Source organism: Chinchilla lanigera, unplaced genomic scaffold (assembly GCF_000276665.1).
Source record: "Chinchilla lanigera isolate Chin_1 unplaced genomic scaffold, ChiLan1.0 scaffold00017, whole genome shotgun sequence".
Lineage (NCBI taxonomy): Eukaryota > Metazoa > Chordata > Mammalia > Rodentia > Chinchillidae > Chinchilla > Chinchilla lanigera.
This window is the reverse complement of record NW_004955418.1, coordinates 775,413-793,216: the sequence shown is the minus strand read 5'-3', so window position 1 is coordinate 793,216 and position 17,804 is coordinate 775,413. Positions and strand designations below refer to the sequence as shown.

Sequence of the window (17,804 nt, the reverse complement as noted above, 5' to 3'; positions counted from 1 at the left end):
CGGGCCCGGGGGCGGGGTAGTAGTAGCTGTCGTAGCTGCGCTGCATGTCCGCGCCGGGCCCGGGACCTGGCCCGGGGCCGGGCGGTGCCGGGTGCCGCAGGAGCGGCTGCTGCTCTGCCAGGCGGTAGCTGATGGGCGCGGCCGGCGGCAGCGAAACAGCGTGCGCCGAGTTGGGCGACGTGATCTCGAAGGTCGGCACCTGCGTGGCCAGCGAGTAGTGGAAGTCCACCGGCGAGAGGCGCGCGGGCGTGGTCAGGGCCGACACGTACCTGCGGGAGAGGCAGAGGCGTGGGCCGGGGGTCGCGGGTGGGAGTCAGCGTACCCCCCGCCAGAAGCAACCTTTTTGCGAGGGAGCCTGCGGTAATTCTCCCGCCTGTCTGCGTACCGTTACACGCGATAACCACTGTGATGTCGGGGTGATTGTAGAAATGTATTGGAAATGGCCCAGCCTGTTGTAGTTCTCCGTGAACTTGGCATTGCTCCGTGAACTGAGGCGATGCTCACAGTCGTGGGTTTAGGCTGGGCATTTTACCTGTCCGATCTCATCTAATACAGTAATTCTGGTTAGGGGCATACTATACACAAACCGAGACACGGACATAGCTAGGAAGTGGAGAGCTAGCATTTGAACTGAAGCCAAGCGGGAACCATGACACATACCGCCAATTCCAAAATTCACTAGTCCTCCTTCAGATACCCCTGTGAGCGGGACTCACTGTGCTCCAGACAGTTCAGCCCATGGCCCATGGCCCATGGCTTCCGTGAGGGGGGACTGCTCCTATACACTGTGGTTGACTCAGGAGCTACCACTGAGCTACACCGTCACAGCCCTTTCACAAATATCTTGAGACAGGGCTTGCTGAGTTGCCCAGGCTCATCTTGCGCCTGAAATCTCCTGTCTCAGCCTCTTAAGGAGCTGGGGTCACAGCTGTGTGCTGCACCAGGCATATTCCTGTATGAAAGCTGAACGCTGCTTTAGGGAAGTGAGCACTCACACCCCAGGCCGGGTCCTCAGCTTTACTGAGGTGTCTGTGCTTGGACCAACGACCTCTGGTTTCTTCAAAAGCTGCCCTTGCCAACACCTCCCAGTCTGGGTCCTGGTACCTGGCCCTTTGTCCCCTGTGAGCCTATCCGCCTCTTGCCCCACCACTGCCTACTTTAGGATGTGGAGCACACACTTCTGTGTTCCTCTCCCGGACAGCACTGGCAGGCACCTGCATGCTCTCTGGAACCGGCCCACTCTCTCTGTTACAGTCTGCCTGGCTCTCCCCTGCAGACCTGACTAGCCGCCAAGTTCTACCTTCTCCCTCTTCTGGAGCGAAGGCTCCACTCCCTCCCGGGGCACTGGGAACGATCTCACCCCAGGGTTGCTCCTTCACTCTGTGCAGTTTCCAGGGTGATCTTTTAAAAGACTACTCCAGCTCCGCAGCGGAGGCTCTTCTGTTGAATCCATCCAGGCTCCACCTCCAAGCAGAAGGCCCAGCCTCCCTGTTTGGACCCAACTCCACTGCTCCCCATAGCCCTGCTCCGGGCATCTTGCTCACCAACCATGTTCTCAGTGCCTCTGCTGGGACAGCTGCAGTGGCTCCCTGTCTGTGAGGCTTTCCTTGCCCATCCCTCTACTTTTCGCCTTCTCTTCTCACCAGTCCTTAAGGAGCCCTAGTTCTGTGGCACTCCTGGTGACAGTAGCCACAGGTCTGAAGCACAGAGCTCTGTGTGTGTTCTCTTGGAACCATGCACGTGAGGTATTGTGCTCCTGATCTACCACAGAGGGAAAAGGTACAGAGGGTGGTGGAGCTGGAAAGTTGGTCTTGAAAAACCTGGCTGTCTCCTAGAGCAGTTGGACTGGGTTTCTCTGCCTTGGTGTGATGTCTGGCACCTAGTACTTCTGTAGGCTGCTGTGAGCCTCAGTGGTTTGTGCCTGGGTGGGAGCTCTTCAGGAGCAGGACCAGGTGGGCCATCTCTGGTTGCCCAGCCAGGCCTGGTGTGGCATATGTGGAGTGGAGAGTGGGAGGTGATCTATTCCTTAACTGCCTCCCCACCCTGGAGCTCTTCCTACAGTGCTCCTTCTCATACTCTGCTCCCACAGACCTGACTTGAAGAGGGCCACATGGGGGCTGAGCGAAGTATGGGCTGGGCCGCATGACTCCCAGAGTCAGGGAAGAAGGGGAGTTTCCTGGCTCACCCTGCGTCCGTTGTTCAGGAGCTCAACAGGGCCTTGAACACTGCGGCCTTGTTGCTGATGCTGCCAGGGCCAGTGTGCAGTCTTGGCTTTTGTCTGTCCTGCACTGGTCAGTGTCCTCAAAGGCCACCTCCCTCCCCACCCTCCAGTCTACTCAGCCTTTGTGTCTTTCTGCGTCTACAGGGACATGGGACTTCTAGGTGGTCTGGGTTAGGCAGCCATAGGTACTAGTTGTCTGAAACAGCCCCTTGTTCCCAATAGTCCAGTGCAGTTATTAACATTCCCACCAACTCTGACAACTGTCTCAGCATGAGAGGTAAGCTAGGTGGTCAACTACACCAGGTCCACTGGCCCAACTTGTGGTCAGTCTGTCCCTCACGCACTGAATGCCCCCAGCAGACTGCTTAACCTGAGACCTTGTTGGGCCACCTGAACAGTACAGACAAGGCTCTCTCAGTGTCTCTGAGGTCCCCTGAGGACCAGCCCTTTGGCCAAAGTGGGCCCAGGTCGGGGATTGGGACTGACCTCTCACTGTGTGGGGAGTCGTGCAGGGAGTCCACGGAGTCGTGGTAGGGTGGCATGGCAGCCCTGCCCCGCTCTTCCAGGCTGTAGGCCGCCACCCGCCGAGCCCGGGCCTCCACACACGCGGGGCTGTTGCACTTGCTGGTGCCCACTGATGACAGCATGATGCCTGACTGGGAGTCGGAGGTCAGGCTCTCAGATCGCTCCAGGCTCCACGTGTGGCTCTCGTGTCTGGGGAAGCCAAACGGGGTGAGGTGAGGGGTCAGAGTGGCCCAACAGGTGTGGTCCATGGCCAGCCCCACCCTGCTTCTTCATCCTATGCTGGGCCCCCTTGGCTCACTGGTGTTTCCACGGTGGACTCATGGAGTATTGTAAATAGTGGGGGAGGACGGCTGGGGTCCTGTGGATGGTGAGCTGCAGTGTGCAGAGTCCTTTTCCTCTCCCCGCTGAAACCAGCACCCAAGCCTTGCCTCGGAGTCCCTGCCTGCCCCAGACTCTTCCACTGCCATGGTCTTTAGTCCCCACCTCAGGAGCCCAGCCTCAGTGGTCTATGTGTGGGGCCTTGGCTACACCATGGTGTTCCCCAGGAGAGGAGGGCCCAGCCATGCTATTTCTTGCGCTGTCTGAGCTTTAATGCTTGTGTGGACAGGCCACCCTGGTTCTGAAGAGAAGGGCCCGGTGGACTTGGATTTCTGTGGCAAATTCAGGAGAGGGTGTCGGATAGCTCTGGACGCTGGAATGAAAGGACAGGAATCTACACATTTCTGTGGGCCTTGGCCGTGCCCACCTGTGGCTGGAGGTGGGCGTGGCTGTGGAGCAGTGGTGAGAAGGAGAACAGGAGTGGCTCCCAGAGAAGGTGGTCTCAGTTTCCCTCCGGATGACGTGGTCTGTGGCTGGCACATTCTTGGAGATGTACTGGGACAGACAGACAGTTGGGGTAGGAGTTAGTGATGGGGACCACACTGGCCCTCTTTCCCAGCGAGGACGAGAAAGTGATGAACGCTGAGCTCTAGGCTGGGAGGTAATCCAGTAGGTGGGAAGTGACCTGCTGTTGGAGCAATGATGGCTTAGAAAATCAGTCCCCCTTACTGGAGGCAAGGCCAGCTGTCCTGGTGTGTCAGTGCCTAGCAGGCTGATGGTGGGATGGGCTGGCTGCTGCCCTGGCCCTTCCTTGCAAGGGGAAGGAGAAGGCTGGGTATCCAGCAAGGGCTCAGGGGGGGCCTGGAACACTACTCACATCTGCCATCTGGATTTCCTCGGGGTCCAGTCGGGGGTGGCTGGGCCCGTTGGCCAGGCTGCGGTTTTGGTGGGCTGGGCACATGTTCTGCCTGAGGTGGTTATGCATCTGCTTCCGCTGTTTTCTGCACAGGAAGGGAGGATGAGCTCACATCTTCTCTCATAGTGAACTTTCCTACATTTTCTTTCTTTCTTTCTTTTTTTTTTTTTTTTGGTTTTTTGGTTTTTCTCCGGCACTAGGAACTCAACTCACGACCTTGCGCATGCCAGGCAGGCGCTTTTGCCGCTGAGCTAAATCCCCAGTCCCTTTCCTACATTTTCTTCCCTGCATGGCAGGGAACCCCACCACTTTCTGGCTGTGTGTCCCGGGCACTTACAGAAGTGCCTCATGTTTCACTTTCCCCTTCTGTAAAGCCAATTCCAAAGGCCAGCGACCATTACAGAATGTAAGCGGCTCATGCCCAGTGCCGACACCCTGCCTCTCCTCCTCCTTCCCAGCCTCATTCATGCACTCAGTGTTTACTGTGTTTTGACCGTGGCTAGACACTGCTTTGGAGCAGGAAAGAGAGACATGGTCCCTGCTTTCTACAGCCTGCAGGCCAGTAGGGTAGCAGATGGTAAACACATAAGCAAATAAGTGAAGTAGATGTTTTCAGTAAAGTTTTATGAAGAAAATAAAACAGGGTGCTGTGACTAGGGAGCCAGGGCCTGCAGGATTACTTTATATTAGCATATTTTAAATGTTGGATAAATCTATTTTATAATAAACAATTCTAAGCGTGTGACTCCTCTGTCTAAAACCCTTCCCTGGCCCCCATGTCCCCTTTCTCCCCCTGAGCCCTCCCGAGAGAGTCTCTTGCTGCATTGTCTCCACCCCGGCTTCCTGAAGCCTTGAACAGCCTTTTTCTGACCCTCTGCACTCTGGCCTCAGGGCTGTGCACATGCTAGTCCTTCACCTGCACTTCTGTCTCTGCTGTGTCACCTGAGAACTCCTGGTCACTGCCCAGGCTCCAGCCTAAATGCTGCTTCCACAGCAAAATACTGCCTTCCCTCTAGCTGAGGTGAGGGATCTCCAAACATGTCTTGTGGCACTGGACTGCTTGCTTAGGATGTTGGCTGTGTGCCTTTGGGCTGCGGGGGCAGGGCCTGGTGTCCAGCAGGGACTGGAAGCATGTGTGTCGAATGAGTAGACAGAGTGGCGATCAGAATACAGTAGATGCGGAGGGGGTTGCTTTCTTCACACTTCTTGGACTCAGTTTTTCCTCTAAGGTCCAGTCCTCTCCTTGGAGTGTCTTGAGCCCCGACTCCCTTCTTACTCCCCACCAGGCTGTCTGGTCCTGGACTCATCCACAGCAAGGCCAGTAAGCCTTAGAGTGTACTTATCCTGGACCCAGAGGTTTGCCCCAAAGGGATGGCTATGCCTTGACCCTTGGCCTCCAGATATGAACAGATGTGACAGACATATTTTTCTGTATCACTCTACAGCATTCTTGGCTCCCTGCTCCCTGTAGACTCCCCAGCTTGGCCCCACGGCCCTATGGCATGTGGGTCCCAGCTATGTTTGTAGCCTCTTGCCCCTCTTATTTGACTTTGGCCTTTGCCCCAACTAGTCTGGGCTGGTCCCACTGCAGGCTGTGGCTGCACCCAGCTGCTCTTGTCTTTCAGCTTTAGCTGTTCCACCTGACTTGCCTGACTTCCCCAAAGTTCCGCTGCCCCCACAGTCCCCTAAGTGGTGGCCCAACCCCACCTTCCGGTACTCTTGTTTCAACTGCTCCCAGGGTGGGGCCGGGTAGGGCCTTTGAGGCACCTGCCTTTTCCGGAACGCAGCCTTTTGGTGCTTTTCCCTTTTCTTCCTCAGCGCTTCCCATCAGACAGCACATGCTCTAGGAGCCTGTGGGTCAGCTGTGCCTTCCTCTCAAGCCCTCCGGGTCCTGAGAGGTGCACACCAGGCCTATTCCCATGAGAGCCCCAAGAGCACTCCCCGCCCCCGGCTGCTCAAGGTCACGTGGGAAACGGCAGAGCTGGGTTTGAATCCAGACCTACCCTCTTCCGAAACTTGTGCCCATGAGCCCCTTGGCCCAGTCCTCTGGGACCGTCTCCCCCGTGTCTGGCCCTGCTTCCTGGCCCAACCCCTTAAGCCCACAGCTGCAGAGGCCCCTTCAGGCTTGAGACACGAGGCTGTGGGGGCTATGGGTAGGCACAGTGGGGTGTGGGGTGTGGGTGGAGTGTGTCCCTCACAAAGCATCTTGGAGGCCATCCCCTGGCCTGTTCTGTCCCTGGCCTGAGCACCTGAGACTTACTTGGTCTTGCAGTAGGCGACCACACAGACAATGCCCACGACCAGCAGAGCCACGCAGATGCCGGTGATGGTCAGGACCCTCTTCTGGTATAGCTCCTCAGCTTCTGCAGGGGCAGACCAGACATGAGGGGCGGGGCAGGAGGAAGAGCTCGTGGGGTGTGACTAGGCACCCTCAGCCCAGGTCCTGCCTGCTGGCCATCCCTCCCCTCCTGCCTGCTCCTGGACTCCCTTCGCTTCCCCCAACTCCCACTTACCCTTAGACCTGGCCACACCCTCCCAGGCCCCAAGACAGCCTTGAGCACATGAGTGAAAATGCCGGGAATAGAAGGAGATGGAGGGAGGCGAAGAGCCTAAGGCCATCAAGCAAGGGAGGGCAGCCCAGCCAGGCCAGCTTCTGCCTGCTCCACGGTGGTTTGGCAGCTGCAAAGAACCTGATGGCTGGAGAGTTGTTCCTCAGCAGCGAAGAGAGACCCGGGCAAAAGGCTGGCCTAGCCACCTCCCTTCCCAAAGAGGGGTTGTTGCACACCAGCCCCCAAGGCTAGATTTAGGAGGGATGCCAGGGCCAGGAGCAGGTACAAGGAGACAGGGTCCAGGGAAGATACGGGAGAAAGGCCTGGTCAGGTTCTGCCCCGGCCCACTGCATACTTCTGTCCCTGCAGGTAAGAAGTCCGCCAGCAGCACAGCAGGCTGGTGCCTAGAGCTGCCCTTCTGGGCAAAGAACAGCCCCTGCCCTTGTTGGGGAGGTGGGTGACTGTGGACGTGAAGCCCACAGAAAGCCTTGACTCTTCTCCTTACCCCACATGCTTGGTGGGGCCAACTCGCCCCTCTAAAACAGAGACAGCCAGGAGGAAAGAAAGCAGAAGGTGAAAGCATCAGCTATGATCAAGGCCCCCTTCATCCCACCTTTGGGCTGGCCGCTCCACCTTGCCTCCTCTTCCCAGCTCAGGGGTAAGCTGAGGTGGGGCCCCATGCCTTGGTAGAGCCAAGGCTTGCAGCATCTCCCATGCATGGGCACACAGACCAGCAACTCCAGGGCTGTGTACACCCCCTCCAGGCACATGCACATCACTGACTGCCTGCTGGAGTCATGGATGTGCCCTTTTCATTCACACATATACGGCACACACTCCAGTAACTGTGCACGCACATGCTCAGGAGGCTCAACCCCTGTCAGGTGGCATCAGCTGGACTTCTACCACCCATCCCATGTGAGCTCAGTGTCTGCAGTTCTGTCTTAGGCCCCTTCTCCCCTTCTCAGTCCTCTGCAGTCCTTGGAGACCACTCTGGTTGTGGTCAACGACAGCCTCCACACTACCAAGTCTTGTGGTCACCTGACTCTCTCCTGGGGCCCATTGCCCCTGGCCTTTGTGTGGACACTCTCTCTCAGCTTCTGTCTTGGGGGCTACTCTTTCTGGCTTAGTGGCTGCTTCCTTCTCTTCTGCTTAGGATGGAAGGTAGGAGGCCCCAGGGCTCTCAGGTGTCTTTCTTTCCACCACCTGCCCTGTCTCCCTTAGTGATCTCATCCTGACAGACTTTGAATCCAAGCTGTCAGCATTCTCGCTACTTCTGTCTCCTGCCCTGGGGTCTCCCTGAGCATCAGCCAGGGATCCAAGGGCTTTGGTTCTCCACCTCTTTCCACATCTGCTCCCTGGCTCACCCTCTCTCATTAGCCCAGCACTTTGGTCCTGTGGCTCAGGCCCCAACACAGACTCATTCTTGATTGGTCCCTTTTTCCCCATTCTCCCCTGATACCTGGTCCATCTGCAAGTCCTCTCAGCTCTGCCTTTCAAGTAGGTCTTGGGTCTGACCATTGTGACCATTTTTTTTTTTTTTTTTTTTTTCTAGAAATTGAATCCTGTGCCTTTGCTCTAACATACACTCCCAGGCCTGTCTTAGTTTTTCTTTTGAGTCAGGGTCTTGCTGACTGTGCATTTGACCCTTGCTGACCCGTGCTGACACAGGCTGGGTTCGAGTTTATGATTCTTGGGCTTCAGGCTCCCAGAGTGCTGGGATTACAGGTGTGTGCCACCACACCTGGCTCACGATGGACATTTCTGCCGCTTCCAGCTTAGTCCAGAATGATGCCTGTCTCACCTGGAGATGCTCACTTTCTGATGGGGCTTTCATTCGTCCTAACCCCAATTCTAGCTCTGGCTGTTATCCCCCGGAGGTACATTTATTGACAACCATAAAGCATACCATTTTAGTCCTCTGCTTCCCCCTGTAATTTGATAAAACCCCAAGGCTTTTTCATGTTCTCCAAAGCCCCTGGTTACCTGGTCCCAGCCTTCCTTTTGGATCTCATCTGTGGTCTTCTGACCATGTCTGTGGGACTCAGGAGCCACTGGCAGTCTCTATCCACCAACCAAGGCACACCTCCAACCACTCGATCTCTCTACTTGTGCATCCCCTTCCTTCACCCTGGCCTCCAGTTGCTTAGGGCTGACTCCCAAAGCCTTCCTTGACCATAGCAGCTCCCTGCTGCAGCTAGGCAGTAGTTTATGGCCTTAAGTTTGTTTTCTGTATAGCAGTTACTGCCACAGATGCTTTTCCTACTTCTTCCTGCCTCAGGAACAAAGCAGGGAAGGGACACCACGTGACTGGTAGGTTCTGGTGTAGAGTGGATGTCTGTTGCGTAGGGGAGTAAGTACACATACCCCCCCACTCCTTCTCAGATACAGACACACATCTGTATATACCCACACTCACTCTGCACCCTGGCAGCCCCAGCTATAAGCACTCAACACTGAGCCCAATATATCCTACCTCCCCCAACCGCCCCATTCCCTAGTGTCCTGCTCCGAGACCTAGGTGCAAGGTGGACACATTCCCCACGCACCCACACACACACCCTCATACTTGCAGATTCAACCCTCTGTTCCCTGCCACAGTCATGGTGCCCATAGAGCCCCCACCCCGCCCTCTCCACGCCACTGCAGCCTGCGCGCAGACACTAACATGCAGACTTCGAGCCCTGCCTTCCACTGAGAACAGCTGGGCCTCCCCAAACCTGCTATGAGAACAGTCTTGGTGTTTCTGCAGGCTCTGCCCCAAATCTGAGGCCCTGCCCCACAGAAGCCCCCCCCCCAGTCCTGCATGTCCCCTACTGTGACACTTCTAGCCGCTGGGGGCCAGGGCAGAACCCCCCTGGAAACAGGTACAGAGCCAGAGATCTAGAAACATTGATCCTCAAGGAGTCCCAGGGAGTCCTCTAGGGGCCAAGTGGTATTTGGGGGCCAAGGGGGTACTTGTAAGATTCTGAGCTGGGAGGCAAGGGGCAGGCACCAGAGGCCAGCCCAACCCAGACCCTTGCTGGTCTTGCTCACAGATGCACGCACATGTCATTATGGGGACAGATCACAGAAGGAGTGACAGTCTCAGGCAGATGGCAAAGCCCAGCAGACAGACACTGGGCAGGAGCAGACGCAAAGGCAAAGAGGAGTTATTAGCTACCAGCCTGATGTAGATGAAAAATGATGGAAATGGAACTGGGAAAAGGAAACAGCAATAAAGCAGGATGGACAGGGACGCCTCTCTGCACAGCTCCCCACAGTAGGCTTCTGTGGTTCCCAGTACTGGCCCTCCAAGGGGTTGTGTTCAGACAGGGCCCAGTCTGTCCTCTGGAGGCCGCTGAGTGCGAAGCTTGGGACACCCCCCAGGAGGTCTCCCCTGTTAAGCGAGGATGCTGCTGTGCATTGGTGGGGTACCCCGCTGTTCATGAGCTCTAGTCTGCCTCCAAGTCAACACAGTTTGTGCTGGGACATCTTGATTGGTGAGGGGAGAGTTGTAGAATCATCCCCTTTCAATTTTGGGGACGGAAACCAAACATGCAGCATCCAGGGTGTCAGAGGCTGTGGGGAGAGGGGCTGTGCAGAAGGCATGGAGTGATACATAGAGGTTCCATACCCTTTAATTCAAATCCAAGGTGCTCTGGCAGTGCAGAAGAGAGGAGGATGAGGGGGGATGAGGTGGAGGTGGAGGGACAAAGAGAAATGGGAGATGGGGAGGGCAGGGGAGAGAAGGGGAGAGAGAGAGAGAGAGAGAGAAACGTTGGTCAGGACTCTTCAGACACCAGCAGCTAGCCTGTGAGGTGAAAGCAGGTTAGTAGTGTCCCCTCCCAGCCTCCTGAGCTCCTTTCCTGGTGCCCAGTCCCCAAGAGCCCCAAGAGGGACATAGAGAGGCAGTATTAGAATCGGCAGGCAGGGCAGGCTCTTTAGAGATGAGCAGTCGGTTAGTACTTGGGGGTAGGGGAGGGAGGCACAGGTGCAGAGTCAGTTGTCAATTATTCCCTGGAGGAAAGGGCTAAGGGTATGGGGGCGAGGAGTGCCCTCTCCACTCCTCCTAGCTCCAGCCCCAGCCCTTTAGCACTCTCAAACCCTCCCAGAGACAGCCTACCTGGCTCACTCACAGGGCCCTTTCTTCTGTTCAGAAAGAGGGAATGAGCTCCCCAGACTGGCCAGGTGTCCATGCCCTACCTCCTGGCCTAGCTGGCCTGCCCATCTCCTAGGATCCTGGGAGATACTGGGGGAGCAGGAGGCTGGAGTGGAGGAGACTCCAGGCAGCAGGTCACTACCCCTCAATCCTGCAGGCGCTGGCCTAAGGCTCTAGGCTTGAGCTCACTACTTAGAAGACCATAGTGCAGCTTGAAGAATGCGAAGAGTGCAGGTTCACCTGTGAACTCACATAGCTGATGAATTCATTTCTGAGTGTGAAGTGTGAGATTTCAGTGCTCTGCTAGGTAGATACCCACATCACTGACAGCTTTGCCACTGAAGTGCTGTGTGGTCCTGAGTGACAGTCAACCTATTTAGATCTCTGAGTCTTAGTTGTTAAGTGATGATCAGCTCTGGTCACGGGATCCTGGGAAGTTTGCAAACCTGGCAATCATCTAGACAAATGGCATCAGGCTTGGGAGCCTAGAAATCGCCACGGTATCATTAAAAAAGTTCACCTCCCATTCTAAGGTAGAGCTGGCACCAGCCTACAGGTCTGAGTCTGCATTTCATTTGCTCAGTGGACATGGGCAAGCCATAGTTTCTGTTTCCTCTTCTGTTGAAAGTGCCCACACACTGTCAGAGCAGACGTGAGCAGGCCTGGTGGCAGGAGGCTCAACACATCATGCAAGGGCACTCTGCTGGCCTGGGTTTGTTCCCTCTCTGCCTTCACAGAAGTGTAGTCAGTTTGGCTAGGGCTGGGGTGGGCATGGTGTGGGTGATGTGCTCATCTGCCGCCAAGGACGGGAGCCCAGGTAGCCGGCAGGATGTCCGGAGCATGGCCCACTCTGAACTGCTCTCTCTCTGCTTCCCAAAAGGGATTCTGAAGAGTTCTACATTTGGCAAAGGGCAGAAGGGCAGAATGGCTCTAAGCCAGAGACCAAGGTGGTTTTGGATCTACCAGCCCTGAGGCAGATCCCCTGGCCCCCCAGTTCTGTGCAGAGACCACCCCAAGGAAGCACTTATATTGATCCTGGCCCCCCAAACTGGAGCTCTTTGTCTTCTCTTTGCCTTCTTTGCAGCTTTGTTTGGAAGTCAGAGACAGTTGCCACAAGTATAGTCTGTTCACTCGTGCAGGGTGGCTAGCCAGGACCAGAAGATGCACAAGCCTGACAGACTCAAAAGGTCTCAGGGCAGTGCATGTAGTAGTTAATCCTGGAGCCCAGAGGACCCTCCAGGCAGCTGAAGGGCACACACATCGTTTGAATAGCCAGGCACGTGCCCTGAGAGAGAACACCCCAGCGTGACCACAGCACCCAGGATACTAAGAGCTGGCCGCACCTCACTTTTAGCCAAGGCTGTTATATCGTATGAGGCAGCTGGGGCCTAGTGGTTCCAGGACACCTTTTCAAGGTCATGCAAGGAATCAGGAGGCAGAGACTGGAGGCAAGGTCTCTAGTCTCTTGGGGCTAAGCTATAGCTATTCCTGCCTTGTTAGTCATGGGGCAGGCCCAAGTGGCTGTTCCTGGGAACAATGACCACTTGGAGAAGAAAGTGGTCCCGAAACCCTTTGAGAGTTTTCTTCTGTCTCTCGTCTGGGAACCGATCATAGTGGTAGCAGCTTTCAGGGCTCCTGATGGTGTGCTCTTTGAGTCAAAAGCTAGTACTGTTTATGGGGATCAGTGGTGGCTGGCATGATTAGTAAGGTCACTCACTGAAGGCCTGGCCAGTCACCAGGTAGCCGCCTTTTCCCTGGAAGCAGAATGGGTTCTGAGAGCCTTAGGGCTGTATCTGTCCCAGTAAAGAAAGCCATTTCCCACTCATGCTCACTGTCTGTCACTCAGCCAGGATGAGGCGGCACTACTAAGTCATGAGAAGGTTCCATGGACCAGAAATTTGCATACTGACCAATAACCATGGCAACCTGAAGCTAGACTCCAAGCAGGGCCAGGCTTCCCAGGTAGCATGCACAGTTTTCACCTTGGACATATCCTGAGACACATAGGCATAAGGAGCCTGGACAAGAAGGTAGCAATACCTGTGCTGATGTGCGCATGTTCCTGTGTTTACACGTGTGTGTGTGCTTATATTTGTGCATGTGTCAAGTGTGTCAGCACACACTCTTGTGTTGTGTGTGTGGACATGTGCTCCTGTGTTTGCACTGGTGCATACAGGTGTGGAGCATGCAGATGTGTTTGTGCATGTGTGTGCAGGTGTGCACAGATTCACACAGGGATACGCAGATAGAGTGGGGCTGTCAGTGGAGAAGGAGCTTCAAAGTCTACTGTGATCCCAGGCTCCATTTCCTTGGTCTTTCCAAAAAGCCTAGTGTTGAGGTGGTTTGGGTGGGCCGCTAAGGTCACACACTTTGCTGGGGATGCTGGGAGGCAGGCTTGAGGGGGATGATGCCCTCCAGCTCTCCCAGTGCCAGCTATAGCCGGGACAGGTGTTGAATTGCACGCTGATGACAATGGTAGCCGCCCCACTAGAACTTCACATGCATCACCTCATGTCATCCTTCTAGCAACCCTGCAGGCACAAAAGTAATCCCCATTTTACAGATGAGAAAACAAATCCAGAGGGATTAAAGAAGGCCCCAGAACTAGTAAGCTAGGCAACTGACAATTTTCCTCCTGAGCTCTTGGAACCGGAAGCTGACCACTTCAGCAAGCACAGCACACTACCTCTGCAGTCATTCTCTGCTAGCGCAGCATATGAAGGGCTCTTGGGGAAAGTGCTTTAAGAGCATGAGTCCTTTATAGAAAGGTAACTGCAACTGTACTGGTGACACACATGAGAAGGCCAGGGCTGGGCCGAGGGCTACATCTGCAGACTCTTTTATGGGCTCCTGGGTTGACCCTCCCAGCAGAGCTGAGCTGAAAGCTGAAATAGCCCAGATGGCAGAGAGGCCTTGGACAGCAGCCCAAGTGCTGGAGGTTCCACCACTGTGATTCAGGACAGGCTGGGACTGCCTGTCCAGAACAGCCCCAGAAGGCAGAGAGGCTTTCCGCCAAAGGGTGGAGAGCAACATGGCACCCACCACCCTTCTCACCTAGCTCACTCACCTGGCTGTTCTGCCCCCTCCTCAGGCCCCTCCTGCCCTATATTCTCCATGCAGCCTGGATCTGGTTCTGAAATTCTTCCAGAGCCTAGGCTCTAGAGAATTCTGTTGGGCCATATGGCCTTTCTACAGGCCCCTTTCCCTCCAGCCTGCCTCCCTGGTCCCTTACTAGAGGGCCCGAGCAGAGTGCTGCTGTCTACACTATGAAGACAAGGTGTCCCTCTGGGCCTACCAGCCCCGACCCACAAAGGCCCCTAGGACTGGCTCAGGGTTAACAGTATCTTTCTGGGGTTTTGTGCGGTAGTCTGAGGAGGACCAGGAAGATTCATCTCTATATCCTGGAACCCAAACCACATGAGCTATCAAAAAGATCCTGAACTCCTCTTTGAACCCCTCATTCTACTTCCAACATCCAGGTATCACTTGGACTCCTCATGGGACCCAGGTGTCCATCCAGGAAAGGAGATGGGGGTGGGCAGGGACCTAGTCCTTTCTGCAGGATGGGATGGATGACATGTTTCAGACCTGGCCAAGAGACCACTGGGCTCCGGACCAAGTCCGCGACCAGACAGTGGCCTTTTGCTTGGCTCCACCTCCACCTGCTGGTGCTTGAAAGAACTGCTTCTAGGCCCTGAAGTAAGCACCCCACAATTACGGCTGCATTCCTGGGCTGCAGGGCTCCCCGCCCAAGGTGTGTAAACTAGAGATCCCGGACTTCGGGAGTGGGAAGAGGAAAGAATGAAATCCAGGATGGGGACTCAAACCAGAGAGGTCCGGGAAAAGTTGCCAGTTTCCTGTTGGTTTTCACTCCCTCTGTCTGAGCATCAGCAGCAACTCCTGGCCTACCCCATCCTGCAGCCACACAAATGTCTCTAGTACCTGTGGAAATCATTCTGCTGGGTCCTGCTCTCCCTCAAACTCATCCTCCCCTCCTTGGCCCTGAACCCCAAACCAAACACACTCTGGCAAGACAGAAGGCAGGTTTGTGAGACCTTTTTATCCTCTGTCAAATATATTAGCACACACATGCACACCCGCCCTGCCTGGCCTCCTCAGAAGCCTGACACCTTCCAACAGCCTTCTGAGGCAGCAAAGGGCTCTGCAACTGCCTCTTCCCATTCTGGCCAGGCTGTCTGACCCCAGAAGTAGGGGAGAGGCCTGTATGTGGCCCCATGTAGAAAGAACTCAACATTATTGTGCCCGGGCAGTATGGTGCAGAGGCAGGTGGTGTATCGGTCTCCTCTGCATGGGCTGCTGGTGAGCACTTAGGATTGAAAAGAACCCAGGACACCCCCATTTCCCACCCAGTCTTAACAAGAAAGGCCCCATCCCTCCCGCAGGGGAAGACTGCCAATCACCAGGGAAGAGAAGAAATAGAAGAAAGAGACATACTGGAGAAGTTGACCATTGCGAACTGCTGACACCTGTCCCCGGTGTATCCCACAGGACACCTACCAAAAGAAAGAAAACCAGAAAGAGAGAGCCAGGATAGCAAGACACAGGCATCACAACACCCCGGCACGGGCTCCTGCCAATGCCAGCTGGGTTTCTTGCCACCGTTACCATTTGTACTGATCTTGCCACTCTGCCCCTTACCTGCAGCCCTGAACTTTAAACCCAAGGATTAGGCCAAAAATGAAAAACAAAGCAAAACAAAACAAAACAAAACAAAACAAAAGAACTAACAAACCAAAATACAAAAAAGAAAAGAGAAACAAAACAAAACAGCCGAAGATCAAAACAACCAACACCCCTGGCCCTATGCCCTACATTGGGGGGACTGCACCCGGAAGCTTTCTAAGGAGCAGGGACTTGTGTTTGTATCTTCAAACATACTTTGCTTAGGATCTGGCATGTACAATCGCAAAGGCAGTTTCTCCAAACATCTCTGTCCGAAGAATCCGTTTGGACATCTGGAGAAGGAAAAGGGGAAAAATCACAGAACAAACTGGCATCATCCGCGAGGCTAAGGTTAGAAATCAAAGTGCACAGTGATGAATGGGAAAAACCAAGTCAGGCACTTGGGGGCACACTTGTAGCTGGAGGGGCTGGAGTAGGGGGCTGGGTGGAGGGCTCTGAAATCTCACAATCTGTCTAATCGATGTGGCTCCATGGGTGTGGGGAAGGCGGGCTGGGGCGGGGAGGAGGATGACTTAGGAAAGCAGGGTGGGGTGGGCGGTTATTGACTAATTGCACTCCTAGTCCTGGAGCTTTTCTTCTTACCTGCCTGGTGCCCCAGAAGCCAGAACTGTAGCCCCTTGGTGCCAGGCAGGAGCCATGAAAGGATACCAAGTTCTTGGGAGCCACTCCTTCTAGACCTTGTTAAAGGGTTCTCTCCTGTGCTCTGGGCAGCTTTTCTTATTCATGAAACACCCCCCAGAAAGCTCAAAGCAGAACTCTGGCAGGCTGTCCCCAGACTGTGTGTCCATGACAAAAGTGACCTAGGAAATGTTTGATCTGTTTTCTCAGAGGTTTCTGTGGTCAAATAAGTTTAGGGAATCCCTTCCCAGGGCTTCTTATAGCTTTGTAGCCTACATTAGCATATGGAAGGTTATGAAAAGTCTTATAGGAAGAAACAGCTTTCTAGTACGTCTCAAATTCATTTGAACACAGAGAGCGTTTTTTAGAGGAATTCTGTGGAACACTGTTTGGGGAAGGCTGCTCTAGAGTAACAGACATAGGGAAAGCTTAGTAAGGAAAGGGAAATCTGGAGGAGCTAACCGTTGTGAACTGCTGACCCTGGCCCAAAGCTGTGTTTCTGACTCGAGTGCAGGGGGAGTTTGGAGCAGGCTCACAGGGTGACCCAGGAAGCCTGTTCCACATTGGAAGCCTGCTGGGAGCCAGCCTGGGCTCTCCTGCCGTTTCCCTGTGACCTGCTCTTCTTTGCGGGTCTGGCTCTGTCCTGCACCTTTCTTGCATCTTGGCTTGCCTAGAGCTTCCAGGCACCGCCCACTCCCATCCCCCTGACCTTGTCCTTGTTCCGAAAGTACATCGCCTTCTGCTTGCTGGCTGCCATTTCTCCCTTCAAGGAAGTCCCTATCTTGCAGATCTCTGGGAGACATGCCCAGCCCTGTTACTCTTCTGAACCTCAGCAAGGCCAGCTGGCTATGGAGAAGCTTATAGACAGGGCTGGCCTGACCCCTTCCCTACATCTCTGTACTCAAAGGTGGGTCTGTGTTGCCTTGGCCTGTCTTCTAGGAAGCGAGGGAAGCCCACCATCAGGGCCCCCTCAGTAACAGGCCACTGTTCAACACTAATTGACCTACCTTTCCCAAGCGGTAAAGGTGCTCTGCCCTTTAGCCTTCTAGTGTACAGAAGCAGCAGCAAGGCCCTTGGACTTCACAGTGAGAGGTGACCATTGGCCGTGATAGAAACTCATGAAAACCCTGTGGCCTCAAATCTAGGGAGTAGGGAATGGAGGCAATTGGTGGGCAGAGAGCTGGGACCTCAGTGGCATCTCCCGAAGGAGAGGGAGGAGGGTCACTGCAGGATGGCAGTGAGCGTGCAGCATGCCTGGCCAGTGGCGGATGAGGGCTGAGCAGTGTCCGGAGAAGTGGTGGTGAGAGCTTGGAGGAGGGGGTCCCTTAGCAATACATCCTTTGATCCCTGACCTTGTCCTCAATCATCTCAGCCCAGGAAGATGGAGTGGCTAAGGCTTCCCAGCTACCTTAGCTAGGCTCACCTCCTCTTCCTGTGCGTGGACACTGATGTGGTGACTGGGGACAAAGGAGAAGTGATTTTTAAAACAGAAGTAATTTTGGAGGTGGAGGATAAGGATCCAGGAAGTTATCAAAATGACTTCTAGAATCCACAAAGCAGTAAGAAAGACATAGGTTTGACTGTGGCCAATGTTTGGGATTAGTCTGGCTCTTGGATGACTCCAAGATGGGAAACTAGTGTACGTAAGTGTGTGTGCGCGCGCGCGTGTGTGTGTGTGTGTAAAGGAGAGAATAGGGGACTGCAGGGGCAGGAGGTGACAAAGGGACAATTTATTTCCATTGCTGATAAGCAGACTGCTGTCTAATGATTCTTGGAGACGAGTGACAGCTAAATACATCCTTGTGTCCCTGC

The 17,804-nt window shown here is 54.7% G+C and overlaps 1 protein-coding gene across 1 annotated transcript in view; it reads right to left on the bottom strand.

Annotated features, from left to right (window-relative positions):
- The window catches only part of Nrg2 (neuregulin 2), a gene marked incomplete in the record, with an annotated part of 245,238 nt that overhangs the window by 645 nt on the left and 226,789 nt on the right, over positions 1 to 17,804 (bottom strand). Inside the window, 7 exon segments of the mRNA XM_013512931.1 lie at positions 1 to 269; positions 2,708 to 2,935; positions 3,492 to 3,619; positions 3,942 to 4,065; positions 6,241 to 6,343; positions 10,146 to 10,169; positions 15,126 to 15,184. Of these exon segments, the coding sequence (XP_013368385.1) occupies positions 1 to 269; positions 2,708 to 2,935; positions 3,492 to 3,619; positions 3,942 to 4,065; positions 6,241 to 6,343; positions 10,146 to 10,169; positions 15,126 to 15,184 (935 nt within the window).